At 47.8% G+C, this 18,072-nt stretch overlaps 1 protein-coding gene across 1 annotated transcript in view; it reads left to right on the forward strand.

Moving 5' to 3' along the window:
- Window positions 1–18,072, forward strand: part of DBF4B (DBF4 zinc finger B) — a 46,884-nt gene that overhangs the window by 20,451 nt on the left and 8,361 nt on the right. Inside the window, 7 exon segments of the mRNA XM_011940106.1 lie at window positions 4,684–4,875; window positions 5,745–5,795; window positions 6,654–6,741; window positions 8,258–8,331; window positions 10,956–10,992; window positions 12,510–12,555; window positions 15,662–15,778. Of these exon segments, the coding sequence (XP_011795496.1) occupies window positions 4,684–4,875; window positions 5,745–5,795; window positions 6,654–6,741; window positions 8,258–8,331; window positions 10,956–10,992; window positions 12,510–12,555; window positions 15,662–15,778 (605 nt within the window).

Consider the following 18,072-nt stretch of genomic DNA (forward strand, 5'->3'; position numbering starts at 1 on the left):
CATATAGGATAACTTGACATAAACCAGCCAAGGTTCCATCTCAAAAAAAAAAAAAAAAAAAAATGGTTAGCTGGGGGCAGTGGCACGTGCCTATAGTCCAGCTACTCAGGAGGCTAAGGTGGAAGGATTACCTGAACTCGGGAGTTTGAGGCTGCAGTGAGCTATGATTGCACTGCTACACTCCAGCCTGGATGACAAAGCAAGACCCTGTCTCAAAAATAATGTTAAAATAAATAAATAAATAAACAAACATATTATCTGTTCGTTCTAGAAATTTTAGAGAACGTGGAAGTACTCCAAGTGACAACCAGCATTTTTAAGTATTTTTCTTTCCTCCTTTCCTGTCATAATGGCTTAATTTAGATATAATTCACATATCATAAAACTCATCCATTTAAAGTGCACAGCTCAGTGGTTTTTAGTATATTCACAGAAATGTGTAAGTTGTATGATCGCATAGTCAATTGTAGAACGTTTTCATCACCCCAAAAAGGAAACCACTCCCTATATGCTTGGGCAACTCCCTATATCCTTAATACTCCTAGCCCTGGGTAAATTTCCATCTACCTTCTGCCTCCATCCTGCCTTTGTTTTATTGTGCTTCTTTATTTTTTTTGATAGTGGGCCACACTCAGTCACCCAGGCTAGAATGCAGTGGCGCCATCATGGCTCACTACAGCCTCATACAGCCTCAACCTCCCCGGACTCGGGTGATCCTCCCACCTCAGTTTCCCTGTAGCTGGGACTACAGGTGCTTGCCACGATGCCCTGCTCATTTTTGTATTTTTTTGTAGATGCAGAGTGTCGCCATGTTCCCCAGACTGGTCACGACCTCCTGGGTTCAAGTAATCCTCCTGCCTCAGCCTCCCAAAGTACTGGGATTACAGGCCTGAGCCACTGCTACTGGCCCTTTTTTTTTATTTTTTTTGAGACGGAGTCTCGCTCTTGTTGCCCATGCTGGAGTGGAATGGCACGATCTCAGCTCACTGCAACCTCCACCTCCTGGGTTCAAGCGATTCTCCTGCCTTAGCCTCCCGAGGGGCTGGGATTAGAGGCATGCATCTCCACACCTGGCTAATTTTGTATTTTTAGTAGAGATGGGGTTTCTCCATGTTGGTTAGGCTGGTCTGAAACTTCTGATATCAGGTGATCCACCCACCCACCTCAGCCTCCCAAAGTGCTGGGATTACAGGTGTGAGCCACCACGCCTGGCTTTTTTTTTTTTTTTTTTTTTGCCTTACCCAGTTGCCTGCAAGAGGGAGCTGAGGGCAGGGCTGGGAAGGGCAGGGCAATGCTTATTTTTTTCTAGCTGTGATATGAGTACTTTCTTTTTAAATTTTAGAGACAGGGTCTCACTGTGTTGGCCAGGTTGGTCTTCTACTCTTGGCGTCAGGCAGTCCCCCGACCTCAGCCTCCCAAAAGGTTAGGATTACGGGCATGAGCCACAGCACCCAGCTGGCATTAGTACGTTTTTATTATCAACTTTTTACCCATAACCTTAAAGCATTAGCACTTTTCTATCATTATTGCCCTTCATATGTATCATTTGCAATGGGAATATAATATTCTTTTGAGTGAATTATTAATTTACTTAACTGTTGCCCTGTGGACATTTAGAGTCTTAATAATTTTTAGCGTTTAGAAATAACACAGGTGAACAACTTTGAGTAAAAAGCATTTGCTGTATTTGATTCCATTTAAATATTTTTACGGGCTGGGCACAGTGGCTCATGCTTGTAATCCCAGCACTTTGGGAGGCTGAGGTGGGCAGATCACTTGAGGACAAGAGAGATCAGCCTGGCCAACATGGTGAAACACAGTCTCTACTGAACATACAAAAATTAGCCAGGTGTGGTGGCATGCACCTGTAATCCCAGCTACTCGGGAGGCTGAGGCAGGAGAACTGCTTGAAACTGGGAGGTGGAGGTTACAGTGAGCCAAGATCGTGCCTCTGCACTCCAGCCTGTGCAACAAAGCAAGACTCCATCTCAAAAACAAACAAACAAACAAAATATATGTATTTAGGCTGGGCTCAGTGGCTCACACCTGTAATCCCAGCGCTTTGGGAGGCTGAGGTGGGCAGATCACCTGAGGTCAGGAGTTCTAGACAAGACTGGCCAACATGATGAAACCTTATATAAAAAATTAGCAGGGCGTGGTAGCGCGCACTTGTAGTCCCAGCTGCTCGGGAGGCTGAGGCATAACAATCGCTTCAACCCAGGAGGCAGAGGTGCTAGTGAACCAAAATTGTGCCATTGCACTCCAGCCTGGGCAACAGAGCAAGACTCTGTCTCCAAAAAAAAAAAAAGAAAATAGCATGATAGTGCTTGGCCCAAAAGGGGAAACTGGATGAATAGGCTTGTAATGGAGAGGCTCTTTGCTGTCAAACCCAGAAACCCGGGGCTGCAGAAACTCGGTGAGGATGGATAGAATGAGGATTATATAACCAAACTGGCCCATAATTACATTTTGAACTTTTAGTCCTTTCGTCATTTAGCCTTTGCTATATAGGGCTTAAGGCAACAATTTATTTTCTATTTATTTATTTATTTTTAGACAAAGTTTTGCTCTTGTTGCCCAGGCTGGAGTGCAATGGTGCAATCTCGGCTCACTGCAACCTCCAACTCCCAGGTTCAAGCCTTCCCCAGCTTCCAGAGTAGTTTGGTTTACAGGCACCATGCCCAGCTAGTTTTTGTGTGCGGGTGTGTATTTTCAGTAAAGACGAAGTTTCACCATGTTGGCCAGGCTGGTCTCGAACTCCTGGACCTCAGGTGATCCACCCGCCTTGGCCTCCCAAAGTGCTGGGATTACAGGCGTGAGCCACCGCACCTGGCCAAAACAACAATTTATTATTTCTCATTATGCTGTGGGTTGGCTGGGTGGTTTATCTGGTGGTTTCAACAGGGCTCATTCCTGAGGCTGCATTCAGCTGGAAGGTCACCTGGGCTGGAAAGACCAAGATGGCCTCACTTACACATCTGGCACTCTGTGCCAGACTAGCTGATTTAACATGGTGGTCTCAAGGCAGCCTTCCCAGAAAATGAGGCAGGAAGCCAAGGCCTCTGAGGCCTAGGCTCTAGAACTCACACATCATAATTTCCCCGTGTTCCATTGGTCCAATCAAGTCAGATTGAAGGGCATAAAAAAGTAGGTCCCATCTCCTAATGGCAGGAACAGCAAAGTCATATTGCCAAGGAGTGGGTATACTGGGATGGGAGGAGGAATGTATGGTCATTTACAGTCTCCTGTATTTATATAGGATAATCATTGATTGCACTACTCCTACCCTCTAGCATTTGCTTTTGCCATATTAAAAAAGGTAGATTCAGCCAGGCACGGTGGCTCACACCTGTAATCCCAGCACTTTGGGAGGCCAAGGTGGGCAGATCACAAGGTCAAGAAATTGAGACCATCTTGGCCAACATGGTGAAACCCCATCTCTACTAAAATTACAAAAATTAACTGGGCATAGTGGCACGCGCCTGTAGTCCCAGCTATTCAGGAGGCTGAGGTAGGAGAATCGCTTGAACCTGGGAGACAGAGGTTGCAGTGAGCCGAGATTGTGTCACTGCACTCCAGCCTGGTGATGAAAAAAAAGGTAGATGTGATCAGGCACGGTGACTCACACCTGTAATCCCAACACTCTGGGAGGCCGAGGTGGGCAGATCACTTGAGGTCAAGAGTTCCAGACCAGCCTGGCCAACATGATGAAACCCTGTCTCCTCTAAAAATAACAAAAATTAGCTGGGCATAGTGGCACGCGCCTGTAGTCCCAGCTATTCAGGAGGCTGAGGTAGGAGAATCGCTTGAACCTGGGAGACAGAGGTTGCAGTGAGCCGAGATTGTGCTACTGCACTCCAATCTGAGTGACTGAGACCTTGTCACCAAAAAAAAAAAAAAACAGAAAAGAAAAAAAGGTAAATGTAATGCTTCAATTCATAACTAGATTTTTTTAATTGTCATAAAGCATATATAACATAAAATAAGTCATTTTAGCCTTTTTTTTTTCTTCTTTTTTAAGAGAGACAGGATTTCACTCCCCAAGCTGGAGTGTGGTGGTGCAGTCATAGCTCACTGCATCATTGAACTACTGGGCTCAAGGGATGCTCCTGCCTCAGCCTCCCAAGTAGCTAGGACTATAGGTGCACATAACAACACCCAGCTAATTTAAAAAATTTTAAAAAAAATTTCAGAGACAGGGTCTTGCTGTGTTGCCCAGGCATGTCTTGAACTCCTGACCTCAAGTGATCCTCCCACCTCAGCCCCTCACAGTGCTAGGATTACAGGCATGAGCCACCATACCTGGTCCCCAGTGTGTCTTACACAGAAAAATCATGGCTTACACAAGCTAGTCTTAATCCTGTCCGGTTCTTTCAGTGTATTCTTGCTGTATGCAAACTCAAACTGCTCATAGAACTCAAAGCCTGCAGCCTTCTGCCACTGGGTCAGGGGCAGCAGTCCTAGAGACAAAACCTGTTTTATTTATATATATATGTATATATACACCCTGTTAGATTTCAGGATGATGTCTTCTTAGGAACTTGGTATGGAACTGCATTTAGTCTATTTAAAGACATTGATTCTGGAACTCCTGGCAGCCACGATTTCCTTCTCTAGCCTCTTTATATTGACAATTCTGCATTTGCTTTTTGGTTTTGAGCCATCTCTGTGATCTGGTTTCAGGTAATTGAGGGTTTTCTGAGCAAAGAAGTAAGTTACATCGTGTCCAGCCGCAGAGAAGCAAAAGCAGAGAGCAGTAGGACAAACCAAAGAGGCTGCCCTAGCCCTAACCCCAGTGAGGTCAGAGTGGAAACATCGGCCATGGTTGATCCAAAAGGCAGCCACCCCAGGCCTTCACAAAAACCCATTGACTCGGTAAGAACCTCATGGAGTAGGAAAGGTATGCTGTGTAAACAAAGGAAGCAGGCTTTGGTGAGCCTTTTAAGGCAGTCTCTGGTTTTAGTTTCATCTGGCTTAATTTAATCTCTCATTTGAATTCAGGGACTGAGAATATTTTATCATAGCTCTGGATCTAAACACCTCAGCAACATACTATCCCCCATGCTACCCTTTTATGCCATATGTCAGTTTTTATAGGACTTCAAAGTCAGAGTTTTAGAAACCAGAAGAGACTCTTCATAAACCAGAAAAGACGTGTTGGGATTGGTCTGGGCTTGGGCAGGAGTACCCTGAGTAGACAGCCATTCTCTTCTTCCTTGCTTGCATGTATGAAGGGCCAAGAGTTTGGATAATACACATGTTATGTCTATGATTTAAAATGGAATATGGCTTTTCCCCTCTAGGCTTACGTTCTTATTTTTGTCTAACTTAATATTAAAATGTCCATGAACATACGCTGTTGGCATTGTGATGACAGATGGGACTTCCTACGAGCAAAAACTTCTGAAGTGAAACATTTGCTTTCATTATCTGCTGGAGAATGCAGAGACTCTTAAAGAGGGGTCTCAGGACATTTGTAACAATTGGATCTCAGTGAATTCAGAGTGCCCTTCTCTCCACCAGGTTCAGGCTGCCACCTCAGGATTACCTAAACTTCCTGCGGCTTTACCTTTACCTCCTAGATGTTTTCTAGGCTCTCATTTCTACCAGTCCTCAGTTGTCACTGCTCCCAGCTTTCCGAGGGACATAACCCCAAGACATAACCCCTCACCAGCTCCTGTGTAAACATCTTTCAGTGCACACATGGCCTAACAGCAGACCTCACTGCTCTTCTCTCCCGTCAGGTGCCTCTAAGCAGAGGGAAGGAGCTGCTGCAGAAGGCCATCAGAAACCAGGTGAGCTGGAGCAAGATGGGACAGAGTGGGTAGTCTCCAGCACAGGGAGGGATTTCACCCTTCTTCCCAGGTTCTTCTGAAGCACACACTCAAACTGCACACTCTGCGATATGTAGTATTGTCATTATTTCCTTCTTCTACGTTAGGTAGTGGAGGCTCAGACAAGTTATTTAGCCATTCACCTCGAGAGTAAGTGTTGAAACCAGAGCCACCTCCAACTCCGGAGCCTACCAAGAGAACCATGGGGATGTGGGATGTGGCGGGACAGGGCTGCTTGGTACAGAAGCCAGACTTCTTTTACAAGTAACTCTTTATTCCTTGTGTGAAAATTCAGGGCTGTTAAAGTTTAGTGGCAGGAGGAGGAGTTAAGGTGATCTTGTGAAAAGAGTCATGCTAGTGACATCAGGAGGGGTACATGGCTGTGATGGGGGAGGTAGTGCTGCTGGACTGAGCCAGTGGAGGGGGAAGATCGGCAGCCAGCATAGTTTCATGCTCAGAGAGGATGATGGTCACCATGTTTGTTGTGTACTTACTGTGCTGAGAGCTTTCCTTGCAGAGGCCCTCCCCACAAACAGCTCTCTCAGAAGCACGTGTTCCTTTCTGGTCATGAGGTGGCCAGAGCACAATGTATAGGCAGACCAGTGGTCTTTCCCCTCCCAACATGGCCATATGGAGGACAGGATGTCTTCCTGAGGGTTGGGATGGACTCTCTGGGCACTGTACTCTCTCTCCTGCCTGCCTCCCCGCAGTGCCTCCCATGGATGACTCAGGGCTCCCAGAAGCAATTTCTATCTGTCCCCTTCACGTTCAGGCCTTGGGGAGTCTCTGCTCCTACCTGACTCTGTGTTGTAATTTCAGGGGAGCATCAGTGGAGGAGGCAGTGGGGGCAGCAGCAGCCTCCTGACCAATGCCCGCTCTTGGGGAGTGAGGATTCTGCACATGGATGGTACCCTTTCTGTGCTGGGCTCCTGTGGAGGGAGAGTTGGTGACTATGACCAGGAGTGTCAGCTTTTAGGAGGATCATGGTCATGTGAGCTTCTGGTCACTGGAAGCCAGAAGTACTCAGCTGCCATGTTGATCCACAAAGGTGGGAGGACGTGGGGAAGGGAGAAAGTGGTGAGGATGCAGAGTGCAGGCTATAGCCTCAGCGTCCCGCAGGAGGTCCCTAGAACATGCTGTTTCATGTCACCTGCTACAGCTCTCCCCCAGCTAGTGTGATGATCCCGTTTTACAAATGCAGAAATTACCTTAATATTCATGACCCCTGGCCAGTGCAGTGGCTCACACCTGTAATCCCAGCACATTGGGAGGCCAAGGTGGGTGGATCACAAGGTGAAGAGTTCAAGACCAGCCTGACCAACATGGTGAAACCCCCTCTCTACTAAAAATACAAAAGTTAGCCGAGCCTGGTGGTGCATGCCTGTAATCCCAGCTACTCAGGAGGCTGAGGCAGGAGAATCACTTGAACCCAGGAGGCAGAGGTTGCAGTCAGCCAAGATCATACTACTGCACTCCAGCCTGGGTGACAGAGCGAGACTCCGTCTCAAAAAAAAAAAAAAATTCATGACCACTTAACAGGTATTGACTCTGTGCTATGAATTACCTCCTTTAATCCTCACTGCAGCTCTGTCCCCATTATACAGATGAAGAAATTGAGCTTCAAACAGATTAGGCAAATTGTCCATGGTCTCACTAGAGTGTGTAGTGTAGACCACTACTCTCAGTTTGACTCGGCTGTAAATTTTGTGCTCCTTCTTTTCTCACACTGTAAACAACCCGTTTGCAGCCTGTTTAGAATAGTTGTCTTGAACCAGCTGGCAGTGAGTAATCTCATACCCAACTCCATTCTTGAGTCTGGAGTTTTCTCTGATCCATTTTAGGGGACTGGTCCAGATGGGACAGCCCATAGGTGCTGACTGGAATGCTGCCCCACCTCTTGGTACCAAGATCTTCCAGGGGAGTCTAGAGGCTATACAGGGGAAGTTCCTGGTCTGGGATGTGGAGGGCTTCATCTCACTGAAAAATCAGCCATTTCTGACTTGATCTCCTCCTCTGCCTTCCTCTGTTAGAGAAGTGCCAGCATGTTTAACCCTTGCTGGTCTTTCACCTGAGAGTACAGCTGAGTAGTTCACACAGCATGGCCTCCCTCACAGCCGCAGCTCTTCAGTGGTGCCTTAAAGTCGTTAGCAAGCCTTGAGGCACCTTCTGTTCAAAGATGAGTTGTATTCAGTGCTGCAAAAGAGCATGACACCCGCTCAGGCGCTGTTCCAGGGATAGAGGACCCAGTCCTTACCTCTGCCATCAGGAGATGCAGAGGGAATGTGTAGCCAGAAGGTGGCAGGCAAGGCTGGAGTGATTCAGTGGGCTGGCCAAGCGAGTTTAGTCCTGCAGCCCAGGAAGGGGCTGTGCTAGGTAAGTGAACACTGGAAGCCTTTGGCACAAACCCTCTGTCTTCTCCACAGAAATGATGATGCACGTGCAGCAGCTGTCTCTTGCCTCTTTATGTGTGAAAAAACAAGAGCCAAAGAAGCCAGAGGTAGGTCATCCTGCTGAACTGAAGGGCAAATGGATGGTTTTCAGTGAAATCAGTGACAACTTAGGTAAATCCATGGCCCGCCCAAGCCATCTCTTCCTGGCCATTCTGAAAGATGGAAGGGGAATGCAGCCTCTTACTTACCTCAGTCCTAGCACCCATAGCTTTGCGACACCCTTTCTTCTCTCTGCAGCACTTGCAGTCCTCCCATGGCACACACCCTGCTGAGACATCCCTATGACCTGGCCACCTGGGCCATGGGCTGCCTTACAGTAGTTCTGGACTAGATAAGGTTCATAAATGCCCATGGCACTGACCAGGCTGCTATTTGGGGACAGCTGTTAACCTGGGAATAAGTCTGCATACTGCAGGGGTGAGAAGGAGTGATCGAAATAGCTGCCATCTTCTAAATCCTTGTTTGTTTTCCATTCTTTGCTGGTGTTAGAACTGTGTGTATCACATCAAGAGAGCCCAACCTGGTTTAAAGCCACAGTATCTTCACCCAAGCCTCAGTCTGAGGAAGGATTAAATCTACAGATCCACCCACAGCTTGGCATCCAGGCACAGGATGAACAGTGATAGCTATTAGTTAACAGTGCTAATTAGCTAACAGTACTAGCAAACCACATCCAAAGTGGATGGAGCGGCTGGGCATGGTTGCTCACGCCTGTAATCCCAGCACTTTGGGAGGCCAAGGCCGGCAGATCACTTGAGGTCAGGAGTTCGAGACCAGCCTGGCCAACATGGTGAAACCCCGACTCTGCTAAAAATACAAAAATTAGCCAGGCGTGATGGCACATGCCTGTAATCCCAGCTACTCAGGAGGCTGAGGCAGGAAAATCTTGAACCCAGGAGGCATGTTGCAGTGAGTTGTGATCGCACCACTGCACTCCAGCCTAGGCAATGGGTGAAATTCTGTCTCAAAAAAACTTTAAAAATATAGTGAATGGAGCACTCAGACACTGACACCCTCTCCTCTAGGAGTGTTGGGGACGTTGCTGCTGTTAAATTTGTGTTGTTCAAAATTCAAAAGGGTGTACAACAAAAAGTCTCTCCCTGCTCCAGCTTCTCAACCACTGGCCTCCCTTCCTAACAAACAGTGAGAACAGTTTCTAGGACTCTATGCACATAGAAGCAAATATGTCAAAAATTCTCCCCTTCTATGTAGATGCACAGCATTTTCACTTTAACTTAATCAGTTTTGTAGGCCAGGCACAGTGGCTCACGCCTGTAATCCCAGTACTTTGGGAGACCAAGGCGGGCAAATCACTTGAAGTCAGGAGACCAATCTAGCCAACATGGTGAAACCCTGTCACTACTAAGATACAAAAATTAGCTAGGTGTGGTGGCACACGCCTGTAATCCCAGCTACTTGGGAGGGTGAGGCAGGAGAATCGCTTGAACCCGGGAGACAGAAGTTGCAGTGAGCCGAGATTGCACCACTGCACTCCAGCCTGGGCAACAGAATGAGACTCTGTCTCAAAAGAAAGAAAAAAAATTAGTTTTGTAGATATCTGGCAGTGAAGTGAGTTTTGGATGTAATGTGCTGATATGCAAGGGAGTGTGAGAGGCTTCTTTGGATTGTGTTTGCCCTCAAGGTGTGGCCTAGAGGAGAATCTGAAACTTCTTAGGGCCCAGAGGCACAGGTGGTCATGGATCCACCATCATCCTGGCCTTCCAGCTAAAGCTGATTATTTTATTTTATATTTATTTACTTATTTTTCAGGTATACACCAGAAGATCCATTTACTCTTTTTTCTTTGTATTTTATTTATTTATTTTACTTTACTTTTTTTGTGAGACAAGGTCTGGCTCTGTCGCCCAGACTGGAGTACAGTGGCGCCATCTCTGTTCACTGTAACCTCCGCCTACTGGGCTCAAACCATCCTCCCACCTGAGCCTCCCAAGTAGCTAGGACTACAGCATGCGCCACCATACCTGGCTAATATTTTTTTTTTTCTTTTTTAGAGATAGGGTCTCACTGTGCTGCCCAGGCTGGTCTCAAACTTGTGAGCTCAAGCAATCCACCTGCCTTGGCCTACCAAAATGTTGAAATTACAGGCGTGAGCCACCATGCCCAGCCTCCATTTACTTTTTAATATCAGCTTTGTTTGACCTTGGCTTAAACATTGAATTTGACCCACAGAATCAGAGTACACAAGATAGGACAGAGGAAAGCAAATGGCCGTTGTCTTTATCCTAGTCCTATAGGGTATCTGGAACAGTATCAGTACTTAGAAAATAAAGCTACCGTTTAGTGAGCATCTATTCTATGCAACATGCTATGAGGTCGGTGGGTCCTCCTCACACTGCAGGTGGCAGAGCTGCAGTTCACACCAGGCCTCTGGGACTCCGGAGTTCTTGCTCTCTGCACTGTCCTGCACTCCCTGCACAGTCAGCTGCCATTAAGATTCACACACCAAGTGACCCTTATTCATTGTGTTGCCGAGGAGGGAGCCGTTGTGCCCAGGTCTGCTCCAGCTCAGGGCTCAAGAGTCTGGTTCTGCAAGCCTCTCAACAGCAGGAAGCAAAGTGGGACAGACTGGCAGCCACTTGGTTTATCAGGCCCAGTTCCTTGACCCCCGTGGCTTCCTCACATCCTTAACCTATTTTTCCTTTCCATTTAGGGAACATGTCCAGCAGCAGAGTCAAGAACACGGAAAGGTCAGTGTGGTAGCTTTTCTTCATCTAATTGCAATCCCTCCCTCCCTAAACACTTCCCCATGACTCCTTCTGTGGCAGCATCTGCTCACTTTTCTGTGGCAGCAAGCGAGTCCAGGTTATCTTGCCCCTTTGTGTTTCCAGGGCCTGGGCCTCAGGTTTCTGGAGCAAGAGAGACATGTCCAAGAGCAAGTCCAAAGCTGCTGGGCCGGGGCTTCTCCTTTAGAGCCAAGACCCCATGCAGACACTTTGGCTCCTGTGTCCTCTGGCTGTTTCCGTGCATCAATTGAGGTTCAGCATCCTTTTCCTTCTGATTCAGTAGCAGTTTGAGGGTGGGCAGTTTGACAGCTGCCTACCGTTTTCAGAACTGCCAAACTCCCTGAAACTGACAAACTGGCGGATTGATGGACTCTATCTCCTGGTTTCTCTTGGACAGCAGGAGAGTTTCTCCCCCTGGATGTTTCTCCCAAAGATGCTCTTTCAGTGGCATTTATTCATGCACAAGCAGGAGCTAAGAAAAGTCACTTGGCACCTCTCTCATGCTCAGAATTCAAGGAAGTCTGTAGGGAAATTGATTTTAATAACTGTCTCAGTTAATTAGAAAGACAAGAAATTGTCCCCAAAAAGTATTTAATGAGAACTGTTGCTAAAGGAGAAAAGGCTGCTTTTTGCTTGGGTGCTACTGGTGGCCTCAAGCACAGTTGGGAGCTGTAAGGTGCCAGCATCTTTGGGGAATTTGTGGCTGTCAGACGGGCCAGGCTTTCAGCTGCCTTGGCTGCACCTTCCACAGGGCTCCTGGTCACTGTGGGTCCTGATGCCTAAGAGATTTTCTAAGCTATGCGAATAACTATCTAATAGGGGTGAATCTCTTAATCGACTCCAAATTCGTCTTCTCAGCACTCCTTTGCCCTGTTTTTTAAGGAACTATATTTCACCTGTGATATTTTTTCTACCATCCTGCTCATAAGACCACTGAACACTCTTTATCCCTCTTCCTGTCTGCTTCCCCTCCAAAAATCCCAGGGTCCTCCTGGAACATTCTGCCGGGGGAGTTGTTCTTAGGCCCCTCAGTATCCTGAGGCTCCAGGAGCAGAGGTCTAGGAAGGACCTGAGACTTTGTGGGAATGACCACCCCCACCCTGCTTTTAGCAGAAACCACCAGGGACTGGGTTTCTCCCAGCAAACCAGCCAAGTGTCTGATGATGGTGGCATCTTTGGTTGGTCGATAGCCTCCAGAATCCACACACAGGAGCTCCTGCATCCTGCTGTGGGAGGGCCCATCATCTAGGGCTTCAGTGTAACTACAGCCTATCTCCCGACTGATGCAACCTTTCTCCCAGGGATAGAGGCTGGAAATCTGAGTGAATGGAGAGCGCAGCCTGGGGTGGCATGATTTCCAGATCTTGCAAGGCTCTTAGGCTTTGGCAGAGCCTCCTCTCTCTGAGCATTTCCTGCATGTGTGGTGCAGGCCCTGCACAGGGGCAGACAGATAGCTAATGTGCGCATTCTTCCCCTTTCAGTGGCCAGACTGAAGGCACCATTCCTCAAAATCGAAGATGAAAGCAGGTGAGTGGGACCTCCTCTCTCTGCTTGCCCCAGCTAGGCCTTCACAGAGGAGGGAGGAGGGAGGGGTGCTCAGGGGCCTCAAGCTAATGTGAAGACATGCAGCCCCTTAGCCCTGCACCTTCATCTTCCTGAGAAGCCACTCTCTCCCACTGTCATGGAGAAGTCTCACGCAAACTAGGAGGAGCCTCTGAGAGTGGCATTATACAGTGAATAGTCCTCTTGGAAATGAGTCAGAGGTTAATGATCCTGTGTGTGAATTACCTCCATTTAAAACTCTGCTCTGTGAGCTCATAGTGTCCCATGCAGGCTCATTATTGCAGCTCCTTTCCCCTTGGGTGTATGCTGACATTTCATGTCAAATCATTACTGACCCAGTCACGGTGCTAGTATAGTCCAAGATGTCATCTTGGCTGAAATGTGGGTGCTAGGGGTGGTATTGGGGATTCCCTTTTCAGGCCACCCTGTACTTGATAAAGCCTTTCTGTTTTGCTTTGAAAAATCCTTTTCTGGCTCATGTTATCTCCTGACAGCCCTGGGTGAAAAAAGCATGAGGAGAGTCTGTCTCTTCCTAATGGGGAAAACTGAGGTCAGAGAAAGGAAGGGACTTGTGTACAGCCACCTTGCTAATAAACTGCAGCCCAAGGCTAGAATCCAGGTGTCCTGCCTGCCCTGTCTTGTGTCTTCTCTGTCCACCATTATGGCCTCTTCTTCCCTGGAGCAGGAGGGTCCCATTGACATTGTTGACCTGATGAGCTATTAGCAGCCATGTTGGTTATCACTGAATCTTCAGTAAGTACAAGATCAAAAGTCTATGTGAATCTATAATTTTCTCAAAGTTTAAAATTTAAAAAAAAAATTTTTTTCCGAAAAGGCATTTTCAGACTAAATAAATTTATTTGTTTGTTTGTTTGTTTATTTATTTATTTATTTTTTGAGACGGAGTCTCACTCTGTCGCCCAGGCTGGAGTGCAGTAGTGCGATCTCAGCTCACTGCCTCCTGGGTTCACGCCATTCTCCTGCCTCAGCCTCCCGAGTAGCTGGGACTACAGGCGCCCACCACCACGCCTGGCTAATTTTTGTATTTTTAGTGAAGACGGGGTTTCACCGTGTTAGCCAGGATGATCTCAATCTCCTGACCTTGTGATCCACCCGCCGCGGCCTCCCAAACTGCTGGGATTACAGGCGTGAGCCACTGCGCCCGGCCCAGACTAAATAAATTTTTGTTTGTTTGTTTTTGAGACGGAGTCTGGCTCTGTTGCCCAGGCTGGAGTGCAGTGGCCGGATCTCAGCTCACTGCAAGCTCCGCCCCCCGGGTTTACGCCATTCTCCTGCCTCAGCCTCCCGAGTAGCTGGGATTACAGGCTTGAGCCACCGCGCCCGGCCCTAAATAAATGTTTTAAAGGAAATAAGTCCGTGTATATCCAGCAGAGACTACTTAGCACAGAATTGTCTGTGTGACTCAGTCAGGGAAGGGCAGGGCAGCTGAGACCAGCCCTAGGAGCCTGGCATGCCTGCCCATACTCCAGACAAGCCCAGGGTCCCTTCTCAGCACCTGCAGACAGTGCAGTGCTGGCTTTGATGGCCCAAAGGCAAGTGGAGAGAACAACAGGATGGTACAGAGGTGCTCCCTTCCAGTTCCAGTGGGATGGAGTGTGTGTTCATCCCCAGCCCCTTCACACCTATTTAAATGTAGGTAATCATGATACATATGCAGCGACTGAGAGGCACTGTTACAGCCTCAGTATCTGCACTGCACATGGCGGGCACTGTCACCAGAGGGGGGTAAATAATGTGTGTGTTCCTGGCATTATAGGCCAGAGAGAAGATCCAACTGGAGCTGAGATTTCTTGTGATTTTTTTTTTTTTTTTGAGACAGAGTCTCACTCTGTCGCCTAGGCTGGAGTGCAGTGGCGCAATCTCGGCTTACTGCAACCCCTGCCTCCCAGTTTCAAGCGGTTCTTCTGCCTCCCAAGTAGCTGGGACTAAAAGTGTTCACCATCATGCCCGGCTAATTTTTGTTATTTTTTTGTAGAGACGGGGTTTGGCCATGTTGGTCAGGCTGGTCATGAACTGGCCTCAGGTGATCCACCTGCCTCGACCTCCCAAAGTGCTGGAATTACAGATGGGAGCCACAGTACCCAGCCTCTTGTGATTTTTTTTATGTGCTGTTTTGAAGCAGGTGTCTTCAAAGCCTATTAGGCCTATTAGCCTGCCCATCCTCAAGTTTTAAGCCCCCTAAGCAGAAACAAAACAGCATTGAAGAAGAAAGGAACACGCCAGGGTAGTGAGGGGCACCCCCTTCTCCTTAAGGGTTCAGGAAGACTTATTTGTTAATTCACTGCTGAGCTACAGCACTCTTACCCTGCTCCCTGAGAACCCCTGGCCTGCACTGTTTGCCCCAGAGCATGGACCATTGCAACCAAACATGGTGCGCCCAGCAGTTACCTCACTCGGCAGGGTTTGCGAAGTATACACAGATCACTTCTGTCTCTGCAAGTCTCTTGAATGTTTGCAACTTCAGGCACACTGCCAGAACCACTCAGTCCAGGTCTGACTATCCAGAACCTTCACTATGCCTGTCTTCTCTGGTCAGAACACCAGCCCTCAGATGGTTCTAAGGACCAGCAAGAACGCTTCACAGAACAGGGAAATAACTGTTCTGGTTTAAACATGCTTCCATTTAGAATCTGCCAGGCTAGAGTCATCAAAGATTGTTGTAGGGTCAAGAAACAAAATGGGAAGGTGGGGAAAAGTAGATCGGGAGTCTGGAGATATGGCTTCTGATCTGACTTTGGCCACTTAACTATTTGTGAGCCCTTGAGCAAGTCACAGAACCCCTTGGGCTTCATTTCCTTAGATGTAGGATAAACCCAGAGGGTGCTTATAGGATTTCAGGGAGGCAGTGGTATGAGTTTGAAAAGTAGACGGGGAGAACATGCGTATTAATTTAACCTAGAAAGGCTGATGAGTTTTGTTACAGAATTTAAAAGATGTGGAGGTGAGAGTCTACTTTATCAGGGCTGGAATTCTAGGGCATTGGGCGAGGCCCCCTCCTCAGCCTTTACCTTCCCCATTGTAGTCAAAGTGGAAGTTTTCTCTGTTGCAGGAAGTTTCGTCCTTTCCATCATCAGTTTAAATCCTTTCCTGAAATTTCTTTTCTTGGACCCAAAGATGTAAGTCCCTTTGAAGCCCTGACGACCCTGGGCAGCATGCACCATACCAGGTGGGTCTTTCTGGTTCCTGAGTACCAAGGGCTGGTTACGGGCCAAAGTCCTCCCTATTGGGGGCCTGCTGGTCAGATTTGGGAATGGCCATGTGTTTGCTCCTTAGGCAAAGTCTATTCTGGGAATGTAGCCCAGAGAACAGAGACTAGGAGCATTCATCCATTTTATTTTGTGTTCTTCATCCGTACTGAAGAATTTAACTTGAAGAAGAAAGGGAGGCGCTAGGGTTGTAAGGGGCACCCCTTTCTCCTTAAGAGTCCAAGAAGACTTATTTGTTAATTCACTGCTGAGCCACAGCACTCTTTAACCTGTCCGCCCAGAACCCCTGGCCTGCACTGTTTCCCCCAGAGCATGGACCATTGCAACCAAACATGGTGTGCTCGGCAGGGTTTACCGAGTATACACAGAGGACAATAGACCGCTTTCTCAAACTCATATCTATAGACCACCATCATCAGAGTCCCCTGAGGTCTCATTAAAAATGCAAGTTCTAGCTGGGCACAACGGGTGATGCCTGTAATCTCAGCACTTTGAGATGCCAAAGTGGGAGGATCACGTGAGGCCAGGAGTTTGAAACCAACTTGGGCACACAAACATAGCAAGACCCTGCCTCTACAAAAAAAAAAAAAGTAAAAATTATGAGTCGGGCAGAGAGGCTCATGCCCGTAATTCCAGCACTTTGGGAGGACAAGGTGGGCGGATCACTTCAGGTCAGGAGTTTGAGGCAAGCCTGGCCAAATGGTAAAACCCCATCTCTACTAAAAATGCCAAAAAAAAAAAATTAGCCGGGCATGGTGGTGCACACCTGTAATCCCAGCTACTCGGGAGGCTGAAGCAGGAGAATTCTTGAACCCGGCAGGCAGAGGTTGTAGTGAGCTGAGATCGTGCCACTGCACTCCAGCCTGGGCGATGGAGTAAGACCCGTTCTCAAAAAAAAAAAAAAAAAATTAGTCAAGTGTGATGACAAGTGCCTGTAGTCCCACTTACTCAGATGGCTAAGGCAGGACAATCATTTGAGCCCAGGAGTTCAAGGTTGCAGTAAGCTATGGTTGTGCCACTGCACTCCAGCCTGGGTGACAGAGTGAAACCCTGATGCAGGGTCCTGAACTCCACCCCACATCTATAGAGTCAAAATCTCTGAAGATGGAGCCCCAAAAGCTGCATTTTACAAGCTCCCAGGTGATTTTAGTGAATATCAAAGTTTAAACTGGTTGGGCCAAACGTCAGGAATAACTAAGGGGCAGGGCAGGAGAGAAGATCACTGCATTACGTGACTCATGGCTTGTGGGCTTGTTAATATGTCTACTCTGCAGATGTTTGAGACTTTGAACCCTCATTAACCAAAGTAGAGAAGGAATTCAGCTCAGGGGATGGGTAAGATGCCTTCTCAGACCCTTTCTAACCTCTGGGCTATGGGGTTATAGACCAGGAGAGAACAGAGCGGACTCTTAGCCCTAGAGTTCCTGGGGCCAAGGAGGGTCTGTGGTTTCCATCTGACAAAGGCTGTGGGTCAGAAAATAGTACAAATAAGAGGGGAAAAATTAAGGGAATGTGGCAGTAGATGAAGTGGGAGCAAGGAGAGAAAGAGGTGAGGTTAAGTCCCAATATAAGGGATACCAGGGAGAGCCAGTCAGAAGGTGACCCAGGCTTGGCACTGGTAGTGATGCTAGGCCTGGGATGGCCTTGGGATCACAGAGGAGCTAAGAGGCTTTAAAGGGAAGATGAAGCAATGAAGCTTTGGTATCTGCATGTGAGGAGCCTAGGCAGGGGGTTGGCCCTGGTAGCACATCAGAGTTCCAGACGTGTGTGTGTATGTGTGTGGAAAACCTGTGTAGGAAGAAGTGTTTAAATTTTTACTTTTTTTTTTTTTTTTTTGAGACGGAGTCTCGCTCTGTCGCCCAGGCTGGAATGCTGTGGCATGATCTCGGCTCACTGCAACCTCCACCTCCCAGGCTCAAACAATTCTTCTGCCTCCCAAGTAGCTGGGACTAAAAGTGTTCACCATCATGCCCGGCTAATTTTTGTTATTTTTTTGTAGAGACGGGGTTTCACCGTGTTAGCCAGGATGGTCTCGATCTCCTGACGTCGTGATCCACCCGTCTCGGCCTCCCAAAGTGCTGGGATTACAGGCTTGAGCCACCGCGCCTGGCCATGATTCTTTATGTAAGAAGAGGGAATGAAGGATACACATGTACTTGTGTATCTATGAACTATCTCTGAAGATAGACCATGCCTGTGATCCCAGCACTTTGGGAGGCCAAGGGGGAATGATCACTTTGAGGCCAGGAGTTCG

Source organism: Colobus angolensis, unplaced genomic scaffold (assembly GCF_000951035.1).
Source record: "Colobus angolensis palliatus isolate OR3802 unplaced genomic scaffold, Cang.pa_1.0 Scaffold187, whole genome shotgun sequence".
NCBI classification, from domain to species: Eukaryota; Metazoa; Chordata; class Mammalia; order Primates; family Cercopithecidae; genus Colobus; species Colobus angolensis.